The following is a 26,103-nucleotide window of genomic DNA, read 5'->3' on the forward strand; positions in this document are numbered from 1 at the left end:
CAAAGTCGAGAGTAAACATATTCAAAGTCTCAGGTATTTCACTTCCTACTGAACAGTCAGGCAGAGAAAAGCACTTGGTGTGCAGGCAGGGGAGGGAATAGATGTGCTCCCTGACAGGGAATATTCCCAGGGAGAAGGGGAGGAGGAGGAAGAAATCCCTGCTCTCACATGAAATGGGTGAGATGCTCCTGAGAAATCCTGCCTCCAGCCTGTGTCCAGAGGATGGATTTAGACCAGCTCATGTTGCTGTGGAGACTGCAAGGATGTTGAGAATGTCAAGAGGGTCATTTGCAGGTAAAATGACTCTCCTTTTTCCTTCTGCTCTTACTTTCAGGGATCACACAAGGAAATCTAAGGCATGGAAACAGAATTTTGGCTACCTTCCTGCAGCACAGCCAGGCTGTGGGACCCAGAGCTCCATGAAGCTCTAACATGGGAGGATGAAGAAGCATTCAGAAAACTGGGATACCCCCAAGCTGTTCCAGTCAGACATAGCAATTCAGGTATTAAGTTCCATTGATTCTGTCTCATCACATCATCCATTCCCTTAAGAGTCTTTCCCTCCTCCCACTGACACACACCATGGCAAGATTTTGGAGAGATGGGACCACTTCTCCCAGGTCCAGCCCCTCACACCACCTTCAGCCCCACACTCTAAGCACCAGAGTCTGTTCAGAGATGGGTCCAGGCAACCTCCCTGATGCCATCCAGAGACAATGGTACTAAAACAACCAGCTCGTTCAGCCCACAGCTGGTTCTTAAATTGTTCTCAGGAACGCAGTGCTGCTGGAAATTAAATTTTTCATTAACCCATCCTGGCAGCACACACAGAGAGCCTCCAGGCCAGGGGTTAAGTGCTCCTGCTACAAAGCACAGTCTCCACATAGGTGGAGCAAATACACTGGTAAATGCAGCTAAGTGCTCACGTTTTTAGCCCACTCACTCCTGCAGAACCACATACGCATGAATTAAACCCTCATCTCTGTCATGCTGTGCTCAGCAGAATCTTCTCCCCGCCTCTGCAGCAAAGCTACCAGTGCCTGCTGGAATCAAAATGTGAATTTATGGAGAGGCACCCAGAAGATTAAGGATGCTCTGACTCCTGCACTGGAGAAACAGTTTTTTATCTTGCCTCTTTACAGCTCCCTGAGACTTCCATCCTATGACACTGCTAAGGATCACAGCCAGGTGATCTGAATGTGGTCCCACTGAGACCTGAAAGCAGGAACAGCTCCACGCACCCTTGCTTTCCCTACCTTAATCTACTGTGCCCCATAAAAACTTTGGGACAATGTTTTTAAAAAGTCTTTTTTTGGCTTATCACTGTTGCCCCTTGCTGTGCACATCTGGTAGCCTTTGTCACCACAATGAAGCCACTGGTGCCCCTGAGTTGCACCTGCTCTGGAGACCATCCAAATTCCTTTATGGTGGTACCAACTTTAAGCACCACACTCAGGCTGGACCAAAGGGACGTTTCACCTTGAGACTTGCAGCTCTCAAACACCTACCTGAAAGACCTCAGGTCAAAGGATTAGGAGGGTTTATGTACCCATTCAGGTGAATATCACCTTTTGATGGGGCAAGGGAAAGGGTCCAGGCACTACATCACCACTTGCCTGAGCTCCTCGTGAGCACCTTTAATCTCTTATTTTGGCTAGGGCTGAATGATCAAAACCACACTTCACACAAGTGTTGCTCTGCGCATCAGAGACAAGTAAGGCTGGCAAAATCAATCCACCCACATTCCATCCACTTGTTCCTGTGCACAGAAGAGGTCTGACATTCATGACTGTGCCCTTGCAGGAGGGCTACAAACAGCTCCTGGAGAAGGGAGACAAACTGACCAGTGCTTCCTCTGCTCAGCATTCCCAAAAGCCCATCTCAAAGATCCTGTTTCCTTACCAGAGAGCTATACTGCTCCTCTTAAAGCGCTTCTTTAAAATCAGTTTTTCTGTTGAAATGCAGCTCTCTACAACACACTGCAAGTCTTCCCCCAACCAACTGCTCCACTGTGCTCTGAATCATTTAATTTTAAGCATCTTATTGCAATGAAACTGCTGGTGTTTACCTGAACCACCCTGTCACTTGTTTACTGGGATCAGCCCCTCCACTTGCACAGCTGAGAACAGGAACACTTGGGACATGCCTTAGCATCCATCTTGAAGCAGCTAAGTCTGAACATGCCTTTTCAGAACCTGTGGTCAAAATCCATCGTAAATAATTGACCCCAAGTGCTTGGCAGTCTGTGCCAAAGCATGGAACTAATAGACTTTGATTCCAGACTGATGCATTTATTTTGCAGGACTAATAGAATTTATCAAAGGAAAAATCTAATACCCAAATTCAATTTTGGAATTCAATCTGCTGCCTCTGTAATTTGTTTCACTTGCAGGTCACCCTACCTGAGGGTGCAGTCCAAGAATGGCTTTAGGTTGCAGATATGCTTTGGCATCATTTAAATTAAATTTAGTTTAAAATCAAAACTCTTTCCCAAGTAGTTGTGACAAGCCAACAGACGGCATTTTCTGGGACAGCATCTGCTCTTTTCTCGGTGTCTGAATAATTTAACCACAATATGGAGGTTCCAGTGGAACCAAGGAGCCCATATTTAAGGAGAAACAGACATGCAAGTGCTTCCTGTTCAAAATTGCTAAACCTTCTTGTTTCCTCATGTTCCTCTCCCTCCACTTACTGGGAACTGCACAGATAAAAATGAAAGAAAATTAATTCTGTCTATTGACCTGAAAAATGACATTCAAGTGGCAATGACTCTGGACATTTCACTGAGATGAGAGAAGAGGTTATCTGTGCTTGTGGTCACACCTCAAAGAAGAATAGAGAGGAATGACACATAGGAGCAGAAACAGCTTTGAGCTTTACAGGCTGTTAGTTTTAGGTGCTCTGCAAGAGCGACTTTAACCAGTTACTTCCCCTCATAAAACAGCAGCAGCAGCAATACAGTGACCGCTAACCTTAATTAGCTGACTGGCCTGGGGTCTATGACTTTAATTACTTCAGATCTGGCCATCTGCAAGAAGAACCACAGAAACTGTCACAGAACTGGGAGGCCTTTTCCCATGCCCTCATATCTAGGAATTCTAAGATTTCCTGCTGTGCTTCTGCTCAGCCCCATTCCTGAGGCCTGTGGGTGTCACAGGCTCCGAGCACACAGCCAGCACAGGGTCCCTGTGGCTCCCAGGGAAGTGCAGGTGGATGGCCAGGGACAGAACAGCCTGTCACCACAGCCAGCCTTGGCTCTGCTCCCACGGGCTGTGCCAGCAGCCACCTGCATCCTGGGAATGGGGAGAACCATCTGCAGGATCTTCCACAAACGGCCAGAGGCAGTGGCAGCCCCAGCTCTACCAGGATCTGGCTGTTGCTTTAGCATCCTGCCTCCTCCTCTCCACAAAGGTCATCAGAATCTGGAAATACCAGAGAAGACTCCAGGCATGGCTATACATCAATACCTGTACAGTCTTTCTCACTGTCAGAGAAAAGGCACCATGAGTACAGCAGGACATTGTAGGAAGGGGGAATTAGAGCAAGCCCATGAATAAAGAGAAGAAATAGTCTGGAAGTTAAAGTGTTTATTGATGTGTTTAAACTTTATACATTCCCCACAGACCACACTAAGGAGTTTGCAGGTAAATCTGTGCATAGTGGGAAGAAACACGGAAAGGGGAAGAAAAAATAAAGTCACAGGAAAAATAGAAAAAATACACCACAGGTTACCAGAACCCCCAGATTTAAAAAAGCCGTGAGCATTAACACCAACTATACAAGCATTACAAAGACATGATGATGGCGAGTGGAACAATGCCCCTTTTGGTCTTCTTGGGGCTTATGCATCCCATTTCCCTTAAAATAGGCAGCATCCCTTTCCCAACATGTCACTCTTTTCCCTCCTCAGCTGAGAGAGATCTCTGTGTTTGTCAGCTCCCAAGGTCCCAGTTACTGCAGTGATTTGTCATTTCTGGCCCAACACCATCCAGGGAGATGCAAAAGCTCAAAAACCTGCAGCTCTTAACTACTTACCATGTTGGTGAGGCAGGAGAGCTGGGGAAATTAGAAAGTAGTAGCAAGAGGGGGCTGTTAATGCCAGGTGAGTATTGAAGGAAACTGGCTGAGAACAGAGGATTTCAATTCACTACCAGAACTTCCAACTCGAGAGCAGAACTGAATCTGGAAGGGGAATGTGCAGACCTCAGTATGCACAAACCAAGTTCTAAAACTCCACTAGAATAACTATAAACAAGAGATGCTAGAAGCCTTTTAACTCCTTGCCTCCAGGGAGTCCTGATTCCAAGAGCCCGAGCTGCTAAGCAGCAGGGTGCACACCACTGGCATATGAAGATGGGGGTTTTTTCTGTTTTTTCTCTTTTTCTTTTTTTTTCTCATTATAAGGAATTTTGTTAGTTGCCATTCCCAATTGCTTCCTTGCTTATGCTGTAATAGCTCCTATTCCTAAATTAATCTCTTTGCAACTCCCAGTGAAATTCACTTAAAAAAAAAAAAGGAAAAAAGATTAATGCTTTATATATAAAAGCCAAAATGACTGAAGAGCCACAACTGTCTCCTTTGTTCAAGGTGGGCTGGTACAAATGACCCTCAACATATACGTGGTCTATCAGAAATAAAAATCAACATTTCCCATTTTTATATATATAGAGCTTGTATCAGACAACAGTACAACAGAACTGGTATTTTTCAGATTATTTAAAAAAAAAAAGAAAACTACATCTCAGTCAAATATCTGCAATAGATCCATTTTTCCCATTTAAGGAGATTGATATATCATATTGTTATATTATCATTTCTTCACCCATTTAAAAGAATGGAAATTGCAACTCTACAGTAGTAATTATAGTCTTAATGATCCAGGAGTTCTGAATGTAAGATGAAGTCCTCTTGAAGCAACTGTTGGTCAGTAGTTGATCCAAAACATTGGACTGCTTTGGCCCTTCACCCCACACCTTTTTCTGTCGGGGCTATTCTATCTTCATCTCTTTTATATCTGCATCTGCTCCAGGTATTTGTAAGTGGGATTTTCGTAGCCATGGTTTTGCATCTTGCTCAGATGCCGCTCCTCAGGTGTGAGCATTGGGTCCACCTTTGGAAAAAACAGGATACTAGTCAAGGAAACACTTCTAGGATTGATTCCACAGAACAAGAGGCAACAGACCAACACTGAATGAATACTGTGGGGTAAGCAGTAAACAAGGAAAAAAGGTAAACTGCAAAAGCTAATTTTTTTAATGGAGCTGCTTGTTCAGGAGCTGATGCCTCCTGCCCACCCAATCCCCTGTGGGGATGTTCTCAGAAATCTGCCACTGCTCACTGCAATGACACTGCAAATCAGGGACCCACTTCTCCCATTAAACAGCTTGTTAAAATCTCCTGTATGGGTGGGACAAAAGGAAAAGCAGCTTTCTCTGGGCTCCATTAAGTTGTCATAAAAATGTGCAAGGAGCTGCCCTTCCACCATTTGGCCAGTCACATCTTAATTCTCAATTAGCCGGGAAGACAAATTGCTATGGATTGACCGACTGACTGCCCTGCTAAAGATATTGCCTGAAAAGCTCATTTACTGTTAAATCCTACCCCAAGCCAGCCAGGGAAGCCTAACTGAATCCTAGTGATAAGAAAAAGCAACTCTGGAGTGGCAGGTACCAGCACAGCACACCTGGAGCTGGCAGCTGCACACTGAGGAACAAACCATGATGGCATCAGCAGGGACAGAGTTAATTCCGACCGAGCCAGACGCAGAACTCAGAACTCTCCATGGCCTGGCAGCTCCTGCCACCCTCTACCCCCACACACATGTGATTCAACGCTGACTATTTTCATCCTCAGTTATGGAGCTGTTTCTCACCTCCACAATTCCATGGCTGATGGTCCCATACTGCCTCTTCCTCAGCATCACCAAGCTGATGACTATAACAGTAGCTATGGCAACAGCAATCACCAACAGCCCAATAAGGGCACTGCTGCTGAAGCCGAAATCATCACGAAGGGAGTTGTCATTATCCTGGAGGGAAGAAAAAGAGCAGGCTGAGGAGGAGCAATAAGGGAGATGCACTGCTGAACACACACCTAAACCATGGCCACTAGAAAGGTCTTCGATCATCTGCAGTATCGAGATATGACCAATTATACACTAGAAAGTGAATATATATCATATCCAAGTATTCCATCCCTAACTACTTCACCTCTAAATATTCTATCAAAAGGAAAATGAACACAAAATTCTTTCCCCGCTTAGTAGCTCTGAACAGACAGTGGCCCATATCACTTCCCTATCCCACAAAACACTTTTGCAGTAGGAGTCAAGTTAATATCTAATGTGTGTTCATTGTTCACATGTTTATGCAGAAGGGCTATACTGTGTTCCACTCTGCATGGGACCCAGAGCAGCATCCAGGCACCAAACCCCAAATTCAGTAAAAATGGGAATCAAAATCCAGCTTCAAGAATTTGTCCAATCCCTGGATTCAGCAGGCACAAACATACTGGCTCATCCACCAGCCCTCCGACACGCTCCGCGTTGAAAATCATCTCCTTCACATCAAGGGTTTCATCGATGACCTAAAAACACCAAAGTGTTTTATGGAAGTATCCACACAAAACGGAGGAGAAGGAAGAGGAAGACAGACAAGAGACCTTTAATGAACACTAGCAAAGGCTCAGGACCACTTGCCATCTCCCCTCTTCTCTCAACAGCATGGATTGTTCTCCAACTCTTATGCAGCCATCAGTGATAGTATTACAGCTAATTACCTCCAGACTACCTCAAACTAAGGCCCCAAAGGAAAAAAATTTGCTAACTTGGACCCAGCATTTCTGTTATGTAAGATCTAACCTGTGGCTTTAAAACTGTATTGAAAGGAAACTCAAAAGCTGACGTTTAATTTTTTTTAAATCCATGGAACTGAGGCAAAATGGCTGTCACTACATCCTAGAGAATTGTTATCACTGTGGATAGAGATAACCCCTGCTGGGTTGCTCACCTTCAGAGGAAGGTGAGGTCTCCCCTGTCATGAAAAATAAGTGAGAACACAGATAGAACACACCAACATATATTAAAAATAAAGGGACATCAAAGGGTCTCTGCTTGGGAAAAACACTCCTAAATCAGAGAGTTCTCAGACTCAGAGATCTGAAGCTCTCTCTCCTTCCCCCCCTCTCCCCCCCCGCTTCTGATGCTAATCAGTATTAAGAGCCTACAACAATCACCAAACTGACTCCCCCACAGCATATGGATATTGAACACACTGACATTCTGTGAGCTGGAACGAGACATGAAAATAAGTCACTGCTATTAATTAGTGTCCATGGCAGGTTTAGCTTCACAAAATAATGGTGGAGAGCTCACCACATTTTCATCCACCTTGTTCTTGCTGTTAATCACTTTTTCTTCAGCGCCAATCAGCCCATCCAGCTCGGTCATGCCAGAACCTGCACCAAAAGAGCAAGGAGAGCCCATCAGCCCTTAGGAACATTTTGGAAGGGTCACCTACTCTGTGTAAAGCTGCCATGGATCGTGTGTTTAACTGCACAGACGGATGAGTATTAACCTGTCCTCATACTGCTGTGTCAGATGGCAGCTCACAAGCTACAGTGACAAGTGATTAGGAGGGCTGTTAATGAGGGGAAATGAGGTGGCAATGAGAGGAGCAAACACGACTCATCACCAAAATCAGGCTGAGGTGTCAATCTAGACAAACCGCACTGCTAAGTGCTTCTGTTAGATGGCCCCAGACAAGGCATAACATACAGTGAGTGCAGTAACAGCAGCAGGTGTCACCCCAGGTCCCCAACACCCCTCCGTGACCCTGGACAGAAGTGGACACACATCCATCTGCCAAGAGTCAGCACACAGGGAATGCTTCCAGCATGGCCCATTCTGTTGGAAGGAGGCACATCAGCAAGCGCTTTGGGAACGAGAATTCCAAGGTCACCCAGCATGGCTCTGTAATGAGCTGCTGTCCCACACCTGGCACAAGCCCAGAAACAATAAATCCCAGGGTAAGGGAGGAGCAGAGAACTACACCAGCCTTTGTAGCAGAACACTACCACCCCATTTCCAGGCTGGAACTAGTACTGGCTCAAGAGAAGAACATCAATTAGCACAAGGCTTGGCATAAACTGGTTTGATCCAAAGCGTTTATAAATAGATCAGATCAGTACGCATTCAGAGTTTGAGGCAAACTGCCCTGACCTGACACAACACAGCATGTTAGGAGAATGCCAGTGTTCCACCAGGAGTAGGGACAATGTAATGACCTGTGACACTCCAGTGCAAAAGCAGGAGGATAGTGAAGCCTCAAACCTATAGTGCGATCTTTCCAATGATGTGGGGGGAAATTCTACTACAGCACTTCAGGCTTTGCTGGTGACTGCAAACTGCCTCCCCACTGCACAAACTGCTGAGCTTGCAAGGTGCCCAAGACATCATGTCAACTGATGATGGAATTGGCAGCATGTTCTTTGATGAGATGCAAAGAAAGGCTACTTGGCTTCAAGGCAAGTTTTTACAGTGATAAGTTTGTATTGCCTGAAAATGCCACAGAAATAACATTTCACCATGAAGCATCTCCGATTTTAGTGCCTCACATTTTTCTTTGGAGGCAGTAATCAGATTCCAAGCACTGCCAAGACTGCCAGTCTGACTTCTCACAACTGTCAAAGCAGGTCATATTATTATATGTCAAGAAGACAGTCAATTATTGGGATTTTCAGGAGAAACCAGTCACAAATAGTTAATACGGAACTACTGTATCGCTTTTGGCCTATAACTGCTTTATTCCAGTCTCAGGAGCCAACCCAGCACAGTCTCCAGGGCTGAGAGTTCAGCTGCTGCACTGAACTCTGCTATTTGTCTGTGTGCTGTACCAAGTAACAGACCCAGTTCTATGTAGCTCAAAGGCATAGTTCAAATTATACACTTCACAGGGGAAAAAACACAAAACCACACAGCTGCATAAAATCCTCCTCCCCACCCTATGAACCCAAAACTCCTTTGAAACCCTTGAGCAATTCAATGAAAAGGGAAGGGAGAGCAGGAACAAGTGTAGGACAGTTGTTGACCCCAGGTCAGAGACTCTTAGATTTACCCAGACAGGGAGAACTAACACAAATTTATCATCCTCAAGTAAACAAAGCAGTTGTTCAACAATTCAATAAATAAAAAAATCAAACTCAAGTCTGTCCCAATTCTTGTCAGAGCAGTCAGCACACTGTACACTGTTCCACAAGAGGGATGAAGGTGACTTACATTTGCAGAGAAACATGGATAATGAGAATAGTTTCAAGCTATTTGGCCTTCACCATGTTACAAAACTATGTGTACTTATATGAAATAGTTATTAGCAAAATTTTTGCTTTCCTTTGAGATTTACACAATATAATTTGAATCAAAGGCAGATTAAAACACTGTGTTTACTCCACACACAGTTCATGCAAGAACCTCCCTTCTCTACTGATCTTTCCCTGATTCCATATCACTAACAGAGACATTAATTAATGCTAGTAATTCTAAGCTGCTCTTAAAGCCACTTTTTAGCCAAGCACCGATCTACTGCAGAATTAATCCCGAATTAAGGGAGAAATAGAAAACCACACACACTTTGCTGGTATGGAGAGATGCTCCATGTGGGAAGGTGATGGCAAGGAAAACACAAACATGGAGGAGGAATCTCCTGATTTATCTGTCCCATACTAGCTGTACTCCATAAGGACATTTAAATGGGAAACAGCCTGTGTCCTGAAGAACACTCATTCCTTGTTCAGGGGTGCCATGGGGCATTAGAGACAGGAGGCAGCCTCTGGACTAGTCCCCACCAGCACAGCAGGGTTTAATCTAAGAAATGTCACACATGAAGAGATGGAAGGCACCACTGCAGACACTGGCCAAGGCTACCTTTCCTAAGGGCTCAGAGACACTCCAAGCACTCTGAGACCCTTGTGAGTAACAGGGAAGAACACATACACAATTAGATGCTCAGACTAGGTGGCTCCTTTAACACTAGGCCTAAGCAAGCGAAACTGAACATTACTGATCTAAGTGAAAGCAGGGAAATGAAAATCAAGGTGAGAATGGAACTAAAATGAAGCTATCAAACACACTGAGGAGGTAGGAGAGTGATTGAAAGCACTGTGAGGGAGCAGCTTAGAACCAACCTTTTTTCATTGGATGGTACAAATCCGGCTGAGGATCTAGCAGGAGGGAAAACAAAAACAAAAATAGCAGAGAAAGGAGATTAAGAGAAAAAGGAAAAAGGGCTTGTGCATGATTTCTGACTCAGACCCTGGGAAAAGCTTTTAGTCTACAGCTTTAAGCTCAGGACTCTGTTCAAGCATTTTTAAAATTAATACAAACAACACACCAGCTGTCAACACCCAATGATACAAAAAAAAAAGATACACATATTAAAAAAAAAAAAAAAAAAAAAAAGGGAATTCCTTCAGCCCCTCAGCAGGTCACAGTACAAAGATTTAACATTACACAAGAATATTTCTGTTAAAGAGTGAAAATTAATTCCAGAGTCAAGACACACTGTAAAAACTTAACACTCGCTGCAAAATGAAAAGGGAGGACAACTTTGCAAAGAAAAGAATCAGAAAATCATTAGAACTGCTCAGCAGACATTACTTGCAGCACTGCTTCTCCAGTAAGCGAGGGGTCCTGTCAGGGCAACTGCTTTACTCTACATCACCCAAAGGGATGGAGCTTTGTCTGTTCCAGCCCAGTCTACTGTCTAAGAAAAACCACCAGTGAACCCAGTGTTCAGTTCCACATACCTTCACTTTCAGGCAAGGCTGGGAAGGTTTTCACCTGGAATGGGTGGAAAGGTTTGCCATCCAGGGGAATTTCTTCACTCTCCTCAGAGCTCACTCTGACATCCACCTGAGACTCAGAAATGGAGGATGTGAACTGATCCATGTCTGCACGCTGCTCCTGAAGCAACTCATCTGAAAGGAATAAGGAATTATTGCACAAACTGCATGAAACCTGGCAGTCACAGAGAGGGGCAGATGGTTTGAATAAGGCTGAGGTAGGACTGCCAGGGAACACTGCTCTCAGGGCTGCCAGATTATTTTATCTTGCATATCTCATCTGGGATTCTTAGTAAAGGCGTTGCTTAGAAATATATTCAAATAAAGGCCAAGAGGTTTGATGTGGCATGAGGTTTTGGCAAGACAGGACTAACCTATAAAGAGAGAAAGAATCTAGGGTTTTTTTACAAATCTTTTTCATCTCCCTTAGAGAGACAAATTTGCTATTCTGAACATTGTTGATTTTTTTTAATGGACAGTGAGAATTCTTGGGAACAAGCTATTATGACTGGCTATTCTGTAACATTCAGACAGTATCTTGCCTGAGCCAAGCTCAAGTACTTGTTGTCAAGGGCACCCCCTCAAAGAAGAGAGCCATCTTTTGGGAGCTCAGTGGATATAAAAACTTACAAGTCTTCACACAGCAGCATAGGGGCTGGCACATACACTCACCAATCTCATCCTGGATTTCTTCAGCCACATATGGCACCTTGTAGAGCAGAGACAAGCTTTGATTCATCCGTTCCTCAATCACATGAAGATGTGTCATCACCTGTAGATGTAAAAGTGTGTTGGAATAAGCAAAAACTGTCAATCACTTCATGGTACCAGCTCTTTCCTTGCTCAATAAAGTATCTATTACTGGTGGATCTGCCATGGCAGGCAATAGGGGACAATCCAGCCCAATTCTCTGACTGATGCCCTCATGCTTCACTGGAACTGGCTGTCTATAGAAAGTGCTCTCAGGAGTCTGGGAAATGTTGTGAGTAAGAGAGGATTCAGTTGGCTCTCCCTGTAACCAGCTCTCCAGTGGAAACACTAAAATGCCACCAAAGCTGGCATTTCCCATGTGCCCAACATAGCCATAACTCATCTCCTGTAACAGCCTTATTAAATGGATTATCATCCCTGACTGCTAGAAAAGATACAGGCAAAAGGAGCATATGGGATATCTTATCAGCTCTGATTTCAGAAAAAAGGTGCCTTTCAAACCAACTGTGGCATTCCATTTCTCCTACACCCACTCATTGGCTGCAGTGCTCTCCCTTCCTTTGAGAAATACATCCAAGCTCTGAGCAAGATCAAATCACTCCTCCCAAGCACATTAAATCCAGCAGTGATGTCAGGCCTGACCTGAAGAGGGAGCTGCATAATCAGGGATCAAGGAGTGCAAGGAAAATATTTATATGGATGGCCAAACATTGCAAAAAGCTACAGAGTCAGATGGACCTGTTTCACAGTCTGATGTGTGCCTGACCTTTAAGAGCAAGGATGAAAACAATATAATTTTGCATGTGGCAGCTTGTCAACCAAAGAAATCGACTGAGGAGCTAAAGGTGCATGTGAAAAGTAAAGGGAATGGAAATTGAACTGTACCACCCACATCCCTTGCATGTCGATTTGTTGACACTGCAGCCTTCAGAATGAATTAAGGACTGTACAGGGTTTAGCTTAAGAACACAGTTCACACACAATGCTCTGGGCTGTGGCAGCAGCAGAACAAAGCGCTGGGCCAGGCTGTGCTTGACATGTTTCTGAAAACATGACCATGAATTCCACATGGAGAGCCAAGCATCATCATAGCCACCACAGCTGCCACCACTCCTCCTGGGGACATGCAGCTTAACAAGAATCCCACAGGCAGTGGGAGACGAGGAGTGAACGTTCACCGCCAACACCTAGACACAAGGTGAAACCCACAGAATCTGCCACCTTGCAGTGTGAGATTTGCTTCTTGGAAAATCACTGTGACAGCACTCTGCACCTCACCAGAAGGGACAGCAACAGGCTCCAGCCCCTGTCCTACCCTTAACCCAGGGTATTTCCACCTCCTGGTTATACAGTTTATGCATTTTTTCCTCAGTGACTATTTCTTCCTCTTGGTGGCACTGGATGTGCTCCACTGCACTGTCTCCCCGCAGCTCTCCATTCCTTCTTCTTACTTACCGTTTGTGCACTACAGAACTCAAAGATACACCAAAGCAGCACAGCAGCCACAAACCGGGACTAGGAAAACATTGCTAAAGCTGCAGTGGGACAGTGAGATCTCTCTGAACCTGAGAAAGCACACACCCTTCCAAACAGATCTTTCAGTGTTAACAGGACATTCTTGATTTGAATTTTAAATCAGTTGGGCCTTTCAGCACATCTTTCAACATTTTTAAAAAAGTGAAAACAAGTATCAACATAATTCAAAGACTTATGTGTATCTCCAAGTACTTTTGTAAGTACAATGACCAGATTTGAAGAAACGTATTCATACACACTACCCAGCACAGGGAAAAGGATTTTCTGGCTATTCAGAATTAAAATACAGTGTAATGGTGTACTAGGTCTAGCGCTGGTGAAACACCAGCGCATCCACTAGAATTATTTACTCATTTTCTGCTGCAAGATAAGGATTAGGAGGAGAGCAAAGCAGGCTCAAAACTTTAAAGCCTATCAAAGAAAATTTATTAACAGAATTAAAAGGAAAAATAATAAGAAATCAGAACAAATCTTCTGAACACTTCTCCTCCCCCCACCTATTCCTTCTTTTTCCCACTGAGAACGTCAAAAGACAAATTTGGTAATTTCAGTCAGTTTACCGCCTTTAAAATAATGTTTCTTCAGTCCAATTAGGGAGACGAGTCTCTCCTACCATGCCACAGAGACTGTTCCACAAGGAACAGTTCTCTCGTGGTTTTGATTTTCACAAATAGCAGCAGCCCGAAAATCTGCAATCGTGAAGTCCCTCCCACGATTTGGTAGTTCTCCCACAACTACCACCATGGGTCATTTCAGCTTATCGGGGTGCAATTTTAAGGATGAGTTGTTCTAGTACAGGAACAAAAGATTCTCTTCTTTTATCTCTGGGAACAGATTTTTTTCTTCTTCTATCCCTGGGGCAAGGTTTCACATCTCTCTACTCTCTCTCTCTCTGTTTGAGCTCCTCATTGGATCACAGCTACTTTGACATCTGCTTGCTTTAACATGGGTGCCTCTGCTCATAGATGTGCTTACAACGCTACATCCCCCCCCCCAATACATCCCATCAGTTACAAGGGAAAAAAAACCCTGATGTATCAACTATATCATCTTCACCACAGCCTTCTAAGAGAATTTCAGTCCAAGACTAAGGCATCTCCTCAATCTCCTCCCATCTGGAATTCAACTCCTTCTCCACCGACCTCGGCGTCTCCATGTTTGTTTCTTTACGTGTCTTCACCTTTCCTTTTTCTCTCCCTGGAGAGAGGACTGATGGCTGCAAGTTGCAGCTGTGCACTGGCAGAGTCGGGGTCTGGCCACGGGATCTCTGCCAGGCGCCGGCTCTGGCTGCACGGCTGTGTGCCAGCCCTGCCGCGGGCAGTTCCAGCCGCGCGGCTGCTTCCTGCACGGGGCTGCACGGCTGCCTCTGCTCCGGGCCGCGCGGTTCGCACAGTGCCAGCAGGATGGCTCGGCAGCTCACAGCCGGAGCGGGGCCCGGCTCGGCTCAGCCCAAACCGCGCTGGCCTGGCTCAGCGGCCGTGGCTGCACCGGTGGCGGCCGAATCTGGGCCGAGCCTTGCCGTGCCTGGAACCGGCCGGGCGCAGCTGAGCCAGCCCGGTGCCGCCAGCGCCCAGCTACCTGCTCAAGGGCTGCAGGCAACAGAGCTTCTCCTGGGGCCTGTTTGTTTTTCAATGTGATATCACAGGGGCGCATTCGGCTCTCTTAAGTGGTTTAACAGGGTGTCAATATTCAAAACTAGCCAGCTGACTGGTTCCGTCAGGCCCAAAGAAAGCTGTTAGCAGCCCTCACAGAGAATCACTTCCATAACTGATGGATTTTCTCTTACAAATAGCACAACACAAATTCATCAAAACTTGTCTTTCTGATTAAGCTAATGACATTGATAAAGTGCTTGGACAGGGCTATGAATCATGCTTTGGAAACCAGGCAATAACTCTGTAAAAGCATGAGAGAATTCCCACAAATCCCAAAGACAGGCAATATGAACAACAAGCATAAGTAAAGTAACACGCAGACACTTGAAAGAAGTGAGGAAGTCTGTTCAAGACAACCAAGTTCCCAGTAAATAAATTTCAGGGGTGCTTGATAAAAGAAAACACAGAACTGATACTGACCTAGTTCTAAAGCCCTCAAATTGTTACTGTGACCAACAATGTATAAAACAGAGATTCAATTTTTAACACTGAGTCTGGCAGGGAGGAAAACCAGGCACAGAGTGTCTCTGGTGAAAGGAAGTGGGAGCTCCACAAGGATGAAGTTGCTGTAGTACCCAGTAACACAGCTTCCAGAGCCTCTGACAGCCAGGGTGGGCAACAATGGCTCCCTTGACAGAAACTCTCTCTTACCTGGGATTTCATCTGCGCAGCCTTCTCCGGATCCACTGCCAGGACGTGCTGGTAGTGGCGGATGGTATGCAGCCTGTCCTTGTTCTCAGCACGCACGTAGCGCTTCAGGGCCTGCAGGATGCGATGGGGCTGCAGGATGGGAGCAGGGAACAGGTCACTGGAGCACTGGAGTCAACCCAAATCCGCAGCTGGAAACAGCACTTCAGGTGTGACCCTACTTTGGTGCTGGACAGATCTGACACCTGCACTCACCTCCCTGAATTTTTATTTTTTTTTTTAATTAAGCCTCTTTGACTCAGAACGCTTAAAATTAAGTCTGTATGACTCAGAATAGCACACCTAATGAACGGTGCCTTTCGGACACCCAACAAAGCAGAGTTTTTTTCCCCAGGCAGGAAGGAGAGGGAGTCAATTACAGACCCTCTGCTAAATCTGCAGCACCAAGTTCCACAATGTCCTAGGAACCAATTCTCAGTTTCTGCAAGTCACAGGCAACCTTCTCACCAAGACATTTTCACCTGCCATCCCACCCAATGTTATCTTACTGGAAAAATGCATTGGGAAGAAACTCACACGTGGTGGGTCAGCCTGCAGGGCAGCCAGGTAGTTCTCCAGGGCAATGCGACGGCGGTCATTCAGCATGGCTTCCACACGAGCCAGGTGAGTCTCCACCAGTTGCTGCTTCTCACTAGCTGCTTCTTTCTCCAGAGATTTCACCATGGCCTGAAAGTGCTAGAACAAATAAAGTTCTGTGTGAAATGCACTGTGTCACCAACAACTCCTGAACCAACTTCAGAACTAACAAAGACTGTCAAACTCCATATCCAACCCATTTAAACATAGGAGAGAAAGGCATGGAGAAATGCTGATGCAGATTTCATCTATGCAAATTTAGTAATGATAATTTGTCTTCCAAACTTCCTTCACAGGCCATTCTTCCTTCACAGGCCATTTCAAAGGTCTGAAGAGTGAAAAGGACCTTGCTCATAAAGACCACGTTGAGGCTGAGAGATCTAGACTGTGCTAAAGAACTGACACAATATTAACTCTTTCCCTCGACCTTGCAATATGAAAACAGGATTGATCCCTTCAGTTTGGAACCATTAATTTGAATTTGCAAAAGTTTACAACAGTATTGCATAGGGAATTTTCCATCAGCACACCTTCAGACCAAATCTCTCTATATTCCTTTAGAAAGGGCAAAACCCTCATTTCAAAACCATCCAGAACAGTCCACTAAGTGTTATGTTTCAACAGAAGATAATGACAAACTTCTGGATTTGCACACAGTTCCAAACGGTGAGTTATATTAAAAATGCAGAGGGAAAATTGTGTTCCAGGATAAAATCCAAAGTGGGCTTAAAAGCTGGAGTCAATCACTTAGTTGTATACTGGTTTGAGAGAAATTCACAGAGTTGTCACTGTCAAAAGAGTCTTCCCCTAATGATCCCAACACTGCAATCTCTCACTAACTTCACAGTCCAAGTGAACTCTCCTAATAAGGCACAAGATCAATATTTTGGCACCAAATCAGCTTCATCTGCTGTCTAAGCTGTTTTCACTAAGTCTGCCTGAGCAGAAAATGTGTGCCCAGAGAGCCTGAGCTGACTCTGAACCAGGCTTTGAGGCCAGTGGTCAGTGCAGAACAGGCCAAAGGTCTGAAATTACAATTTGGCTCCACTGTTGCTATGCTGGAGGAGTGAGATCACTTTCTACTAGTGCGTGTAGGAAAGGACCTGGCATAGTATCAGATCTCCAGTTTTAAGAACAAAGCAAGCAATTGAACCAAACCTTCTCTAAAAGGCAGGTGTTGACAGAGCAGGAAGGCTGTTCTTGCATCTCAGCTATCTTTTGACTCTGAATATTGCAATCTCTCTCAGTAACTTTCCCCTTTAGGTCCTTCCACTCTTACCTGGATCAGAGTCTGCCTTTCTGCCTTGGGGAGATTTACAGCCTGGTGCTCCGCTTCCTCCCACTCCTTTTTCACCTGGACAGGAAAAGGACAGAACACATGAACAAGACACAAATTCAAATCTTATCTTTATGTGCTGATTTGCCTTGACATGCAGATCCTATCACAGCCTAGCTGGGTTTTGAAGGCACAAAAGATGTGTTGTGAGGTTTAAGCCTAGCACTTAATCCCTCTGAGTAACAAGTCAAGCTTCACAAAATCCCAGAAGGGCTTGGGCTGGAAGGCACCTTAAAGCTCATCTTGTTCCACCCCCTGCCATGGGCAAGGACACCTTTTACTAGACCAGATGGTTCCAAGCTCTGTCCACCCTGGCCTTAAACACTTCCAGGTATGCGGAATCCACAACCTCCCCTGTGCCAGGGTTCAGGACCCTCTGAGTAAAGTATTTCTTGCCAGCATCTAATCTAATTCCTCTCTCTCAACACTGGAAAAATAAAAATCAGACTCCCATGGTGTGGTCATACTGAAAGAAACACACAGAAGGCTGGAAACTGGAAAAATTGGTGGTGAAGTGACTTGCTTTCCAGAAAAACAGGGGCAGCAACCCAAAACACTACCAAGAGCACAGCACAAAGCCTGAAGGCTGACACTCACCCGGTCCATGCGGTTGTGGTGCCTGACCTCCAGCTGCTCCTTGGCCTTCTGGAAGCGGGCATGCTCATTGTCATCAGCAGGGGTTTCAAAATAGACATCCACATCATCAGTTGGCACTGCATGAAGAAGGAAGGGTAAGCTAAGCATCAGAAACAGAATCCCAGATTGCAGAGGACAAGGAGAGCAATCTCCATGCCTGTCTAATTAACAGTCTGGCAAGCTGAGCCTACTGAACCACCATCTTTCAGAGTCTGTTTTGGAATCTTTATGGTGCCAATTTCCTGTCCAACATCAGCTCCATCAGCCCAAATGGCAGTGATGACCACAGCTCCCAACACTGTTTGGCCTGCACAGTGCTGAGATGAGCAGCACTCAGCTCCAGAAACACATCACCTGGCATGGCAGGATAAAGAACTCCTTTTCCTTTCCCTTCCATATTGGCTTTGGATGGTTTAAGTGACATTCTGTGCATTAGCTGTTCGCTGACAAGCTGGCTCCAGACACCATTAATACAATTAGGGAGTTGGACAATAAATCTGCACAAAACCAGTAGTTTACACTTCAAACCTACCTTCCCTACCAGACGCATCATGCAGGACTTACAGGCAATGATATTAGACAAGACAGCAACAGAAGGAGGCTCAGTGTGACAAAGTGACTTGTCCAATACACTGGATGGTTTGTAACTTCAAGACATCCAATCAGCAAGAGGAAAAACAAAATTTCAGAACTGATAAACTTCAAGTATCTACAGAATCTACATCAGGGGCTCTGTATTCCACATACTGCAGTTCAGGAAGTGCTGAAAGTGCTCCTGCTACAGTTTTAGGAACTACACATTCCAGGGCCTTTCTGAAAGTTCTGTGGCAAACATGATGCACTCTGTTCTTGCCCTTTGCTTGAGGGAAGGCACAAAGGGACAGTTCAAGCAACTCGCCATCCATATTAGTTATTCAGATGGAAAAAACTCCAGCAAGTCATTAAAGACAGCATGCTTCAGAAAAAAATTACCTGGCACTTCAGCATGAACACTGGGTAAGAGTTTTAGCATGTACTGCACCCACCAACCTTCCATCTAACTAGGGGGAAATGACGACAACATACAACACAGGCACTATTGCTGCGTGCAAGAGACAATGTCCTATCAGTCCCATATTCTGGCCCTGCTCCTGGCATTTCTGAACCAGGCCTGGACACAGAACTCTCTTCCCAGCCCCGAATCCTTCTGTAACAGGACAATCTGTTGTACAAAAAGCTCCTGACATTCGCATCCTTTCTTTCACCATCTCAGTTAGATCAGCCCAATCTAAAGCACTTGCATGAAGCACATTTTGTAAACAGGATTATGGCTGTATAGTCAGGCTGCCAAGCCCCAGATAACACAAAAAGCCTTTCAAAAGCTTTAATGGTAGCTGAAGTGGAAGTGCTGGAGCTGAACAAAAAGATTAATAAGGAGGTTAAAATGTTTTGGTAGTTTTATCATCTGACATAAAAGCCAGTTGAAATTTGTGCCAAAAACCTGAAGCACTCAAAAACACAGGGATTGAGCTGTGATTTGTATTTCATACCAAGCTGAAAATGGGAATGTGAATTCTATATGATTGGTCTGGTCTTTAATTTCCAAAATTAAAACAGCAAGAAAATGCCTATTACCAGAACAGTAGCCTGCTTTTCAGGACCTACTGTCAAATATATGCATGGTAACACAACTGGAAAAAGCAAGGGCTCCCTTACACATATTTTGATTAAAAAGCCAGTTAGGCAAGAGGTCAGAGACAGCCCTGATCGCTGCTATAGATCTGGAAGAGGACAGCTGAGCCCTCAGCAAGAGCTGCAAGTCACCAGGGAATACGGACAGCATACGGTGAGGGGTATTTCCCCAGCAACAATCACCCTATGGACCTAGGGAAGCAGAGACAGGAGGAGACTGCTGCAAAGGGACAGACACCAGTACTAAAGGGATAAGCTACGAACGGGTCCTCTATTGCCCAAGGGAAGGAGGAGACACCACACGCCAGACAGACAGCGGCCAGCTGCAAAAGGCCAGTGGGAGGCAGGACTTACTCATCATTTTACACACAGCCATACAATACTCCTCTGACTCAAAATTGTTCCTGTTGCCTCCGCAGCCTCCATATATAAAGCGAATGCATTTTCTCTTGTTAGGATCGAAGTACCAACGAGGCATCACAGCCCGGCAGGGCCCTGTCATGGCCTCCTGGGAGCAGACAGCTGTGTGGAGACGGGTGAGAACATGAGCTGGTGAGGAGCACAGGCCTTGCCAAGCGATTTACATGATGCAGAGGTGGCTCTACTCCACCCCTTCCTCTGAGGCACTAGCCTCAGCATCGCTGCCGCACCAACCCAAGGGCTTCTGTCAGTTTTGGGGGATTTAAGATTCCAAAGCATCCATCACAAGCTGGTCAGGGAGATGCCTGCACATGGTGCTTTGGAGATAACCAAGCAGCTCACTCTGTCTCTACATGGAGCTCTCACCCATGAGAGATTTCTCCAGAGCCAGCAGGAATCTGTTCTGCTGATGCCACAGCATTATGCCCTGGGTGTCCCAGTGGGAGATCCTCCACTCTATAAACCAACAGCACGGAAAGCCAGTCAATGAGGGCTGCTTAAAGCATCAAATGATGTCCAGTTCACAGCACTCTGCCTGGACAGATACCCCACATCTTAGAGGGCAGGGGTAGGAGTAAGTGAAAAAGCAGGCTAAAGAAAGGGAGTGATCTCCACGCCAGCCTCAGACACTGAGGTTTTAAGGTTTGTAACATCTATGCACCAAACATTAAAACTTCATGTAGCCATGGCATACGGAATGCTTCATGGTGAGCCAGCAATAGCAGCTGGGCTGTTTTGAGGCAAGAGAGCAGATACAGCATATAAATTAGCAACCATTCATGGTACTTCAGGGGAAAAAAGACTGTATACCCCCAAAACAGACACCCCAATCATATTCCTCCAAGCCTCTTACAACACTTGCAAATCTGCAACAGCCCTATACACATATAAGCTTAGCCTTGTTTCAGCAAGGAAAATTATCTGCAGCATGCTGGCATTTTACCAAAAATATGTGATAACTGCTGGCAATGATTCAGTGATCTGTAGATAATTGAATTGCATTCCCTCTCTGCTCCTCCCTCCTCTGCAGACACTTCTACATGCAGAGTGTAGGACATCACATAATGTTGAGACACCACACCACGAGCCTTCTGCAAGGGCACCTACCACTCAACAGTTGCCCTCAGCACGGTAGATGCTACTACAGCAGAAAGTATACCTTAACATACAATAAAGTTGGGGCAGCTGTGCTGTCTTTCTTTTGTGGAAGAGAAGTGTTTATGCGAGGCAGCACCAAGGACATGCCTCACCCTTAAATGACAAGATGGCACCTCTGCAGAGTATGGCTCACCACTTTCAGCTTCCTCATTTTAAACTGGTATAAACCACCAGATTTTAAATTTACCCCAAATGTCCCTTGAAGATTTTCCAAACTTTACAGACACGGCTTTTCTGACTCATCACTGCACCTTCATGAGGTAGCACGTTCAACATGCCAAACACTGGGCTTCCTGCCAGCAGAACTGCTGTTTACTGCAGAACTGTATCTGGAAACATATGGCCCATGCTCTAGAGAGTTAATTTCAACATTGAAACAAGCATCATCAGCTTTCCTCTGTTTGCTAACTTCTACAGCAAATAAAATTTCCAAGTGACACTGACTTGATCAAAACCCCATTACTAAATGAGCCAACAGGAATGATGTTAAGGGAGCAGGAGGCCTGTGGACTGTAATGTGCCTTACATTTCATGTCACTGCTCACTTCTTTTTCAGCCACAGACTTGTCACTGCTGGGCTCTGTGGGGGTCTCTTCATTGTAGTCGTCAACCTTGTAGCTGTCATAGTAGTAATCATGGTCTTCCACCACATTCTCCTCCTCTTCCCCTTCATCATCCTCATCCTCGTCTTCCTCCACAGCTGTTCCTGTGAAGTCTTCTACACCTGCCTCTGTAGGGAACTCACTAGAGGGACACAGATAAATTAGGGAGTAAAGTTTAGACTAATCACTTGAATGTACCAGAATAATGGTTTTTTCCACCTGTTCCAAAAACACCAGAAATGGGAAAAATAAGTGTATGAACTATTGATTGGCCCATCACTCACAGCAAGGGCACATCCCTTATTACAGACACTCCTGCTGCTGCAAGCAGAGTTTCTCCATGGCTCTGGCTTCATCTGACCTCCTTCCATTTTTTCAGTAAGTAAAAGTCTAACCTTGGGGCAGGTTCCTAGTCTAGAATCCAAAATTGGTTTGGGTTGGGAAGGACCTTAAAGCCCATCTTGTTCCACCTCCTCTCCTGGGCATTCCACTATCCCAGGCTGCTCCAAGCCCCATCCAACCTGGCCTTGGACACTTCCAGGGATCTAGAGTCAGCCACAGCTTCTCTAGGCACTCTGTGCTAGGGCCTCACCATCCCCACAGGGAGGAATTCCCTCCCAATATCCCATCCAATGCTGCCCTCTGGCAGGGTGAAGCCATTCCCCTTTGTCCTGCCCCTGCAGGCCCTTGTCCAAAGACCCTCTCCAGCTCTACTGGAGCCTGTTTAGGTATTAGAAGGGGCTCTAAGGTCTCCCTGGAGTCTTCTCTTCTCCAGGCTAAATGACCCCAACTCTCTGCAGGGATGAAGGGTGAACAGGTGTTTAGTTCCTCCAGTAAAAGGGGCACTACAAAGTCAACTGTTGTCTTCAGAATCAGAGCATTCCTTTAGGAAACTCAGAAGCACAGAAATTTGGTCAATCCTCACCACAAGGGAGTCACTGTGTGAAACATTTCCAAGCAGCAGCTTCATTGTACAATGCTGTCAACATTGACACCAGAGCAAGAACTCTACCTCTTGTAAAGGTCATAGTCTTCATCCTCATCCTCTTCCTCTTTGGACAGAGCCTCATCCACAACCTTAGTCTGAGGACAGCATACATATTCTGTTCCGTGAAACTGGTCCACTCCACAGGGCAGCAGCATTCCATAGCTGTGCAGGATCATCCCTTCTGTCAGACAGGCCTGAAAGAGGAGCCCATTCATGTCAGTTCAGCATCATGCTCTTCCTTTGGATAAAGTTCAAGTTAGCCAAGGTCCCAAGAATGGTTTAAGTTTAACAGCAATAACAACAGCAATATATGATCTGAATCTGAACATCAAAGCAAAGTTGATTTGAAATTTGTAGGGTAAAAACAAACCCCACAGAAGTCCCAAATGCAGAAACACCCAGTACGTCCTGGTGTTAACATTTCACACCCTGGCTCCAATAGCTGCTGTTCTGTCAACCTGGCAAAATTCGGGGGGAAAAGAACTAAACATTTTGTGCCAACTCAAGGGATGTGAACTGGAAAGAACCAGAAAGGGTGTTTGCTTTTCTGAACTGGCCATTTCATTAAACTTTATCTATTAAACTTCATATTGGAGCAAGTGAATAATTGCTCAAATGGACTTTGCCATGCTGTAGATGAAAATCAATCAGATAATCAAGAAGTCGTCAAATGTAAACCATGCTTAGACATTATGTCTATATATTTCTCTAAAGCTTTGAGGTGCTCACAAAAGAATGAAGAAAAGCTTTATTATGCCCATCAGACCATGCTTTGTTTTGTTACAGCACCAATTTTAAATGAGCCAAACATTGCTGGAAAAGTTCTCCAACTACATTTAAAGTAAATGATTTTCCAATTTGCTAGACATTAACAAGTTTACCCTCAATTAAAAGACAATTCCTCTAGTACAGCTTTGTTTAGACCGATTTTTGCTCACAGGATTTTAAAGAAATAGGAAGTTTAAGTGAAGCATCCTTAACCTCATCTGGTTAACAACTGGTCTTCATGTTGCTGTTTCTACAATTGCTCCTTCTACAAAATGGAAAACATGGACATTCTGTCATGATCTTGTTTTTATCACCCCAGCTTCAAATAGGAGTTTAGAGCATTTGCAACAGTTTAGCTAGTCAGATAAAAAAAAAAAAAAAAACACAAAGCCATCCCCCCCCCCCCCTCAAAACCATGGGCTAGATTTATTCTGAGAATATAATCCATCTCTTATGTAAAGCTCTGCTTTCAGTGCCAACAAAACTCAGATTGCTCCCAGGCAAGGCCTCCCAACCAAATCCCCAGCAGCAGAAGGTACTTCACAGCAGTGGGCAAGAAAAACAGAAATGATCCTATGCCCACTGAATCTCCCAGGAATGAGAAAAGAAAGAGGGATGAACCATTGGTTAAAGCAGTATCCCAGAAAGCCGACTTCAATTCCTAGCTCTGTGATTTGGATAAGCTATTTAGAACAGCTTTTCATGAAGAAAAACTCAATTGCTACAGAGGGCTTTTAAGTCACTTGAGTACTTTTAAATTTTTATTTCTTTGCTGTCTGCCTCAGTTCATTGACTGGAACATGGGAATAGTAATACAGAGAGAAACACTGCTATGCTCCAACACTACAAGCAACCAAGTAGACAGATCCAGAATACACACTGCTGTCCCAGTGGCTCCATTACCTCCTTTGCCACAGTGTGCCAGTGCTGGTGGCTTTCACACACATCCATGCGCTCCTTGTGGAAGAACCGGCACTTCTCGGGAACCAGCAGGACGTCACTCACAAACTCACCCACTGAAAAACACAACGGCCACAGTTCACACCCGTCCACCTTTCAACAGCAAACAAAGCCTCCATCAGAACTCCCCCAAAGTGCACTCTGTGCATGTGTGTGGTGGTTTCAGCTGAACCAGACAGAAACACCAATTTAAGTGGAGGCATTTTGGTTCACCAATACGAGTTTTCCGGCCAATGCACCAATTCATGTACTGGGTCTAGCGCTGGTGAAACACCAGTGCATCCACTAGAATTATTTACTCATTTTCTGCTGCAAGATAAGGATTAGGAGGAGAGCAAAGCAGGCTCAAAACTTTAAAGCCTATCAAGAAAATTTATTAACAGAATTAAAAGGAAAAATAATAAGAAATCAGAACAAACCTTCTGAACACTTCTCCTCCCCCCACCTATTCCTTCTTTTTCCCACTGAGAATGCCAAAAGACAAATTTGGTAATTTCAGTCAGTTTACCACCTTCAAAATAATGTTTCTTCAGTCCAATTAGGGAGACGAGTCTCTCCTACCATGCCACGGAGACTGTTCCACAAGGAACAGTTCTCTCGTGGTTTTGATTTTCAAAATAGCAGCAGCCCGAAAATCTGCAATCGTGAAGTCCCTCCCACGATTTGGTAGTTCTCCCACAACTACCACCATGGGTCATTTCAGCTTATCGGAGTGCAATTTTAAGGATGAGATGTTCTAGTACAGGAACAAAAGATTCTCTTCTTTTATCTCTGGGAACAGATTTTTTTCTTCTTCTATCCCTGGGGCAAGGTTTCACATCTCTCTACTCTCTCTCTCTCTGTTTGAGCTCCTCATTGGATCACAGCTACTTTGACATCTGCTTGCTTTAACATGGGTGCCTCTGCTCATAGATGTGCTTACAACGCTACATCCCCCCCCCAATACATCCCATCAGTTACAAGGGAAAAAAAACCCTGATGTATCAACTATATCATCTTCACCACAGCCTTCTAAGAGAATTTCAGTCCAAGACTAAGGCATCTCCTCAATCTCCTCCCATCTGGAATTCAACTCCTTCTCCACCGACCTCGGCGTCTCCATGTTTGTTTCTTTACGTGTCTTCACCTTTCCTTTTTCTCTCCCTGGAGAGAGGACTGATGGCTGCAAGTTGCAGCTGTGCACTGGCAGAGTCGGGGTCTGGCCACGGGATCTCTGCCAGGCGCCGGCTCTGGCTGCAGGGCTGTGTGCCAGCCCTGCCGCGGGCAGTTCCAGCCGCGCGGCTGCTTCCTGCACGGGGCTGCACGGCTGCCTCTGCTCCGGGCCGCGCGGTTCGCACAGTGCCAGCAGGATGGCTCGGCAGCTCACAGCCGGAGCGGGGCCCGGCTCGGCTCAGCCCAAACCGCGCTGGCCTGGCTCAGCGGCCGTGGCTGCACCGGTGGCGGCCGAATCTGGGCCGAGCCTTGCCGTGCCTGGAACCGGCCGGGTGCAGCTGAGCCAGCCCGGTGCCGCCAGCGCCCAGCTACCTGCTCAAGGGCTGCAGG

At 45.4% G+C, this 26,103-nt stretch overlaps 1 protein-coding gene across 8 annotated transcripts in view; it reads right to left on the reverse strand.

The window, feature by feature from the left end:
* Window positions 1–3,572: 3,572 nt before the first annotated feature.
* Window positions 3,573–26,103, reverse strand: part of APLP2 (amyloid beta precursor like protein 2) — a 49,953-nt gene continuing 27,422 nt past the window's right edge. The window contains exons 4-18 of one of the 8 annotated variants that reach the window (XM_079326679.1): window positions 24,505–24,617; window positions 22,858–23,027; window positions 21,770–21,987; window positions 20,020–20,187; window positions 17,956–18,071; window positions 17,302–17,376; window positions 15,963–16,121; window positions 15,390–15,518; window positions 11,509–11,608; window positions 10,801–10,971; window positions 10,180–10,215; window positions 7,376–7,455; window positions 6,511–6,585; window positions 5,873–6,028; window positions 3,573–5,110 (exon numbers count right to left, since the gene is read on the reverse strand). In XM_079326679.1, the coding sequence (XP_079182805.1) occupies window positions 5,009–5,110; window positions 5,873–6,028; window positions 6,511–6,585; window positions 7,376–7,455; window positions 10,180–10,215; window positions 10,801–10,971; window positions 11,509–11,608; window positions 15,390–15,518; window positions 15,963–16,121; window positions 17,302–17,376; window positions 17,956–18,071; window positions 20,020–20,187; window positions 21,770–21,987; window positions 22,858–23,027; window positions 24,505–24,617 (1,868 nt within the window). In that variant the 3' untranslated portion in view covers window positions 3,573–5,008. Of the gene's footprint in view, window positions 5,111–5,872; window positions 6,029–6,510; window positions 6,586–7,372; window positions 7,456–10,179; window positions 10,216–10,800; window positions 10,972–11,508; window positions 11,609–15,389; window positions 15,519–15,962; window positions 16,122–17,301; window positions 17,377–17,955; window positions 18,072–20,019; window positions 20,188–21,769; window positions 21,988–22,857; window positions 23,028–24,504; window positions 24,618–26,103 lie in introns of all 8 variants that reach the window. The other 7 variants (XM_079326678.1, XM_079326683.1, XM_079326682.1 and 4 more) reach the window with 7 other exon arrangements.

The sequence above is a fragment of the Erithacus rubecula genome (genome assembly GCF_903797595.1).
Source record: "Erithacus rubecula genome assembly, chromosome: 25".
NCBI lineage: Eukaryota > Metazoa > Chordata > Aves > Passeriformes > Muscicapidae > Erithacus > Erithacus rubecula.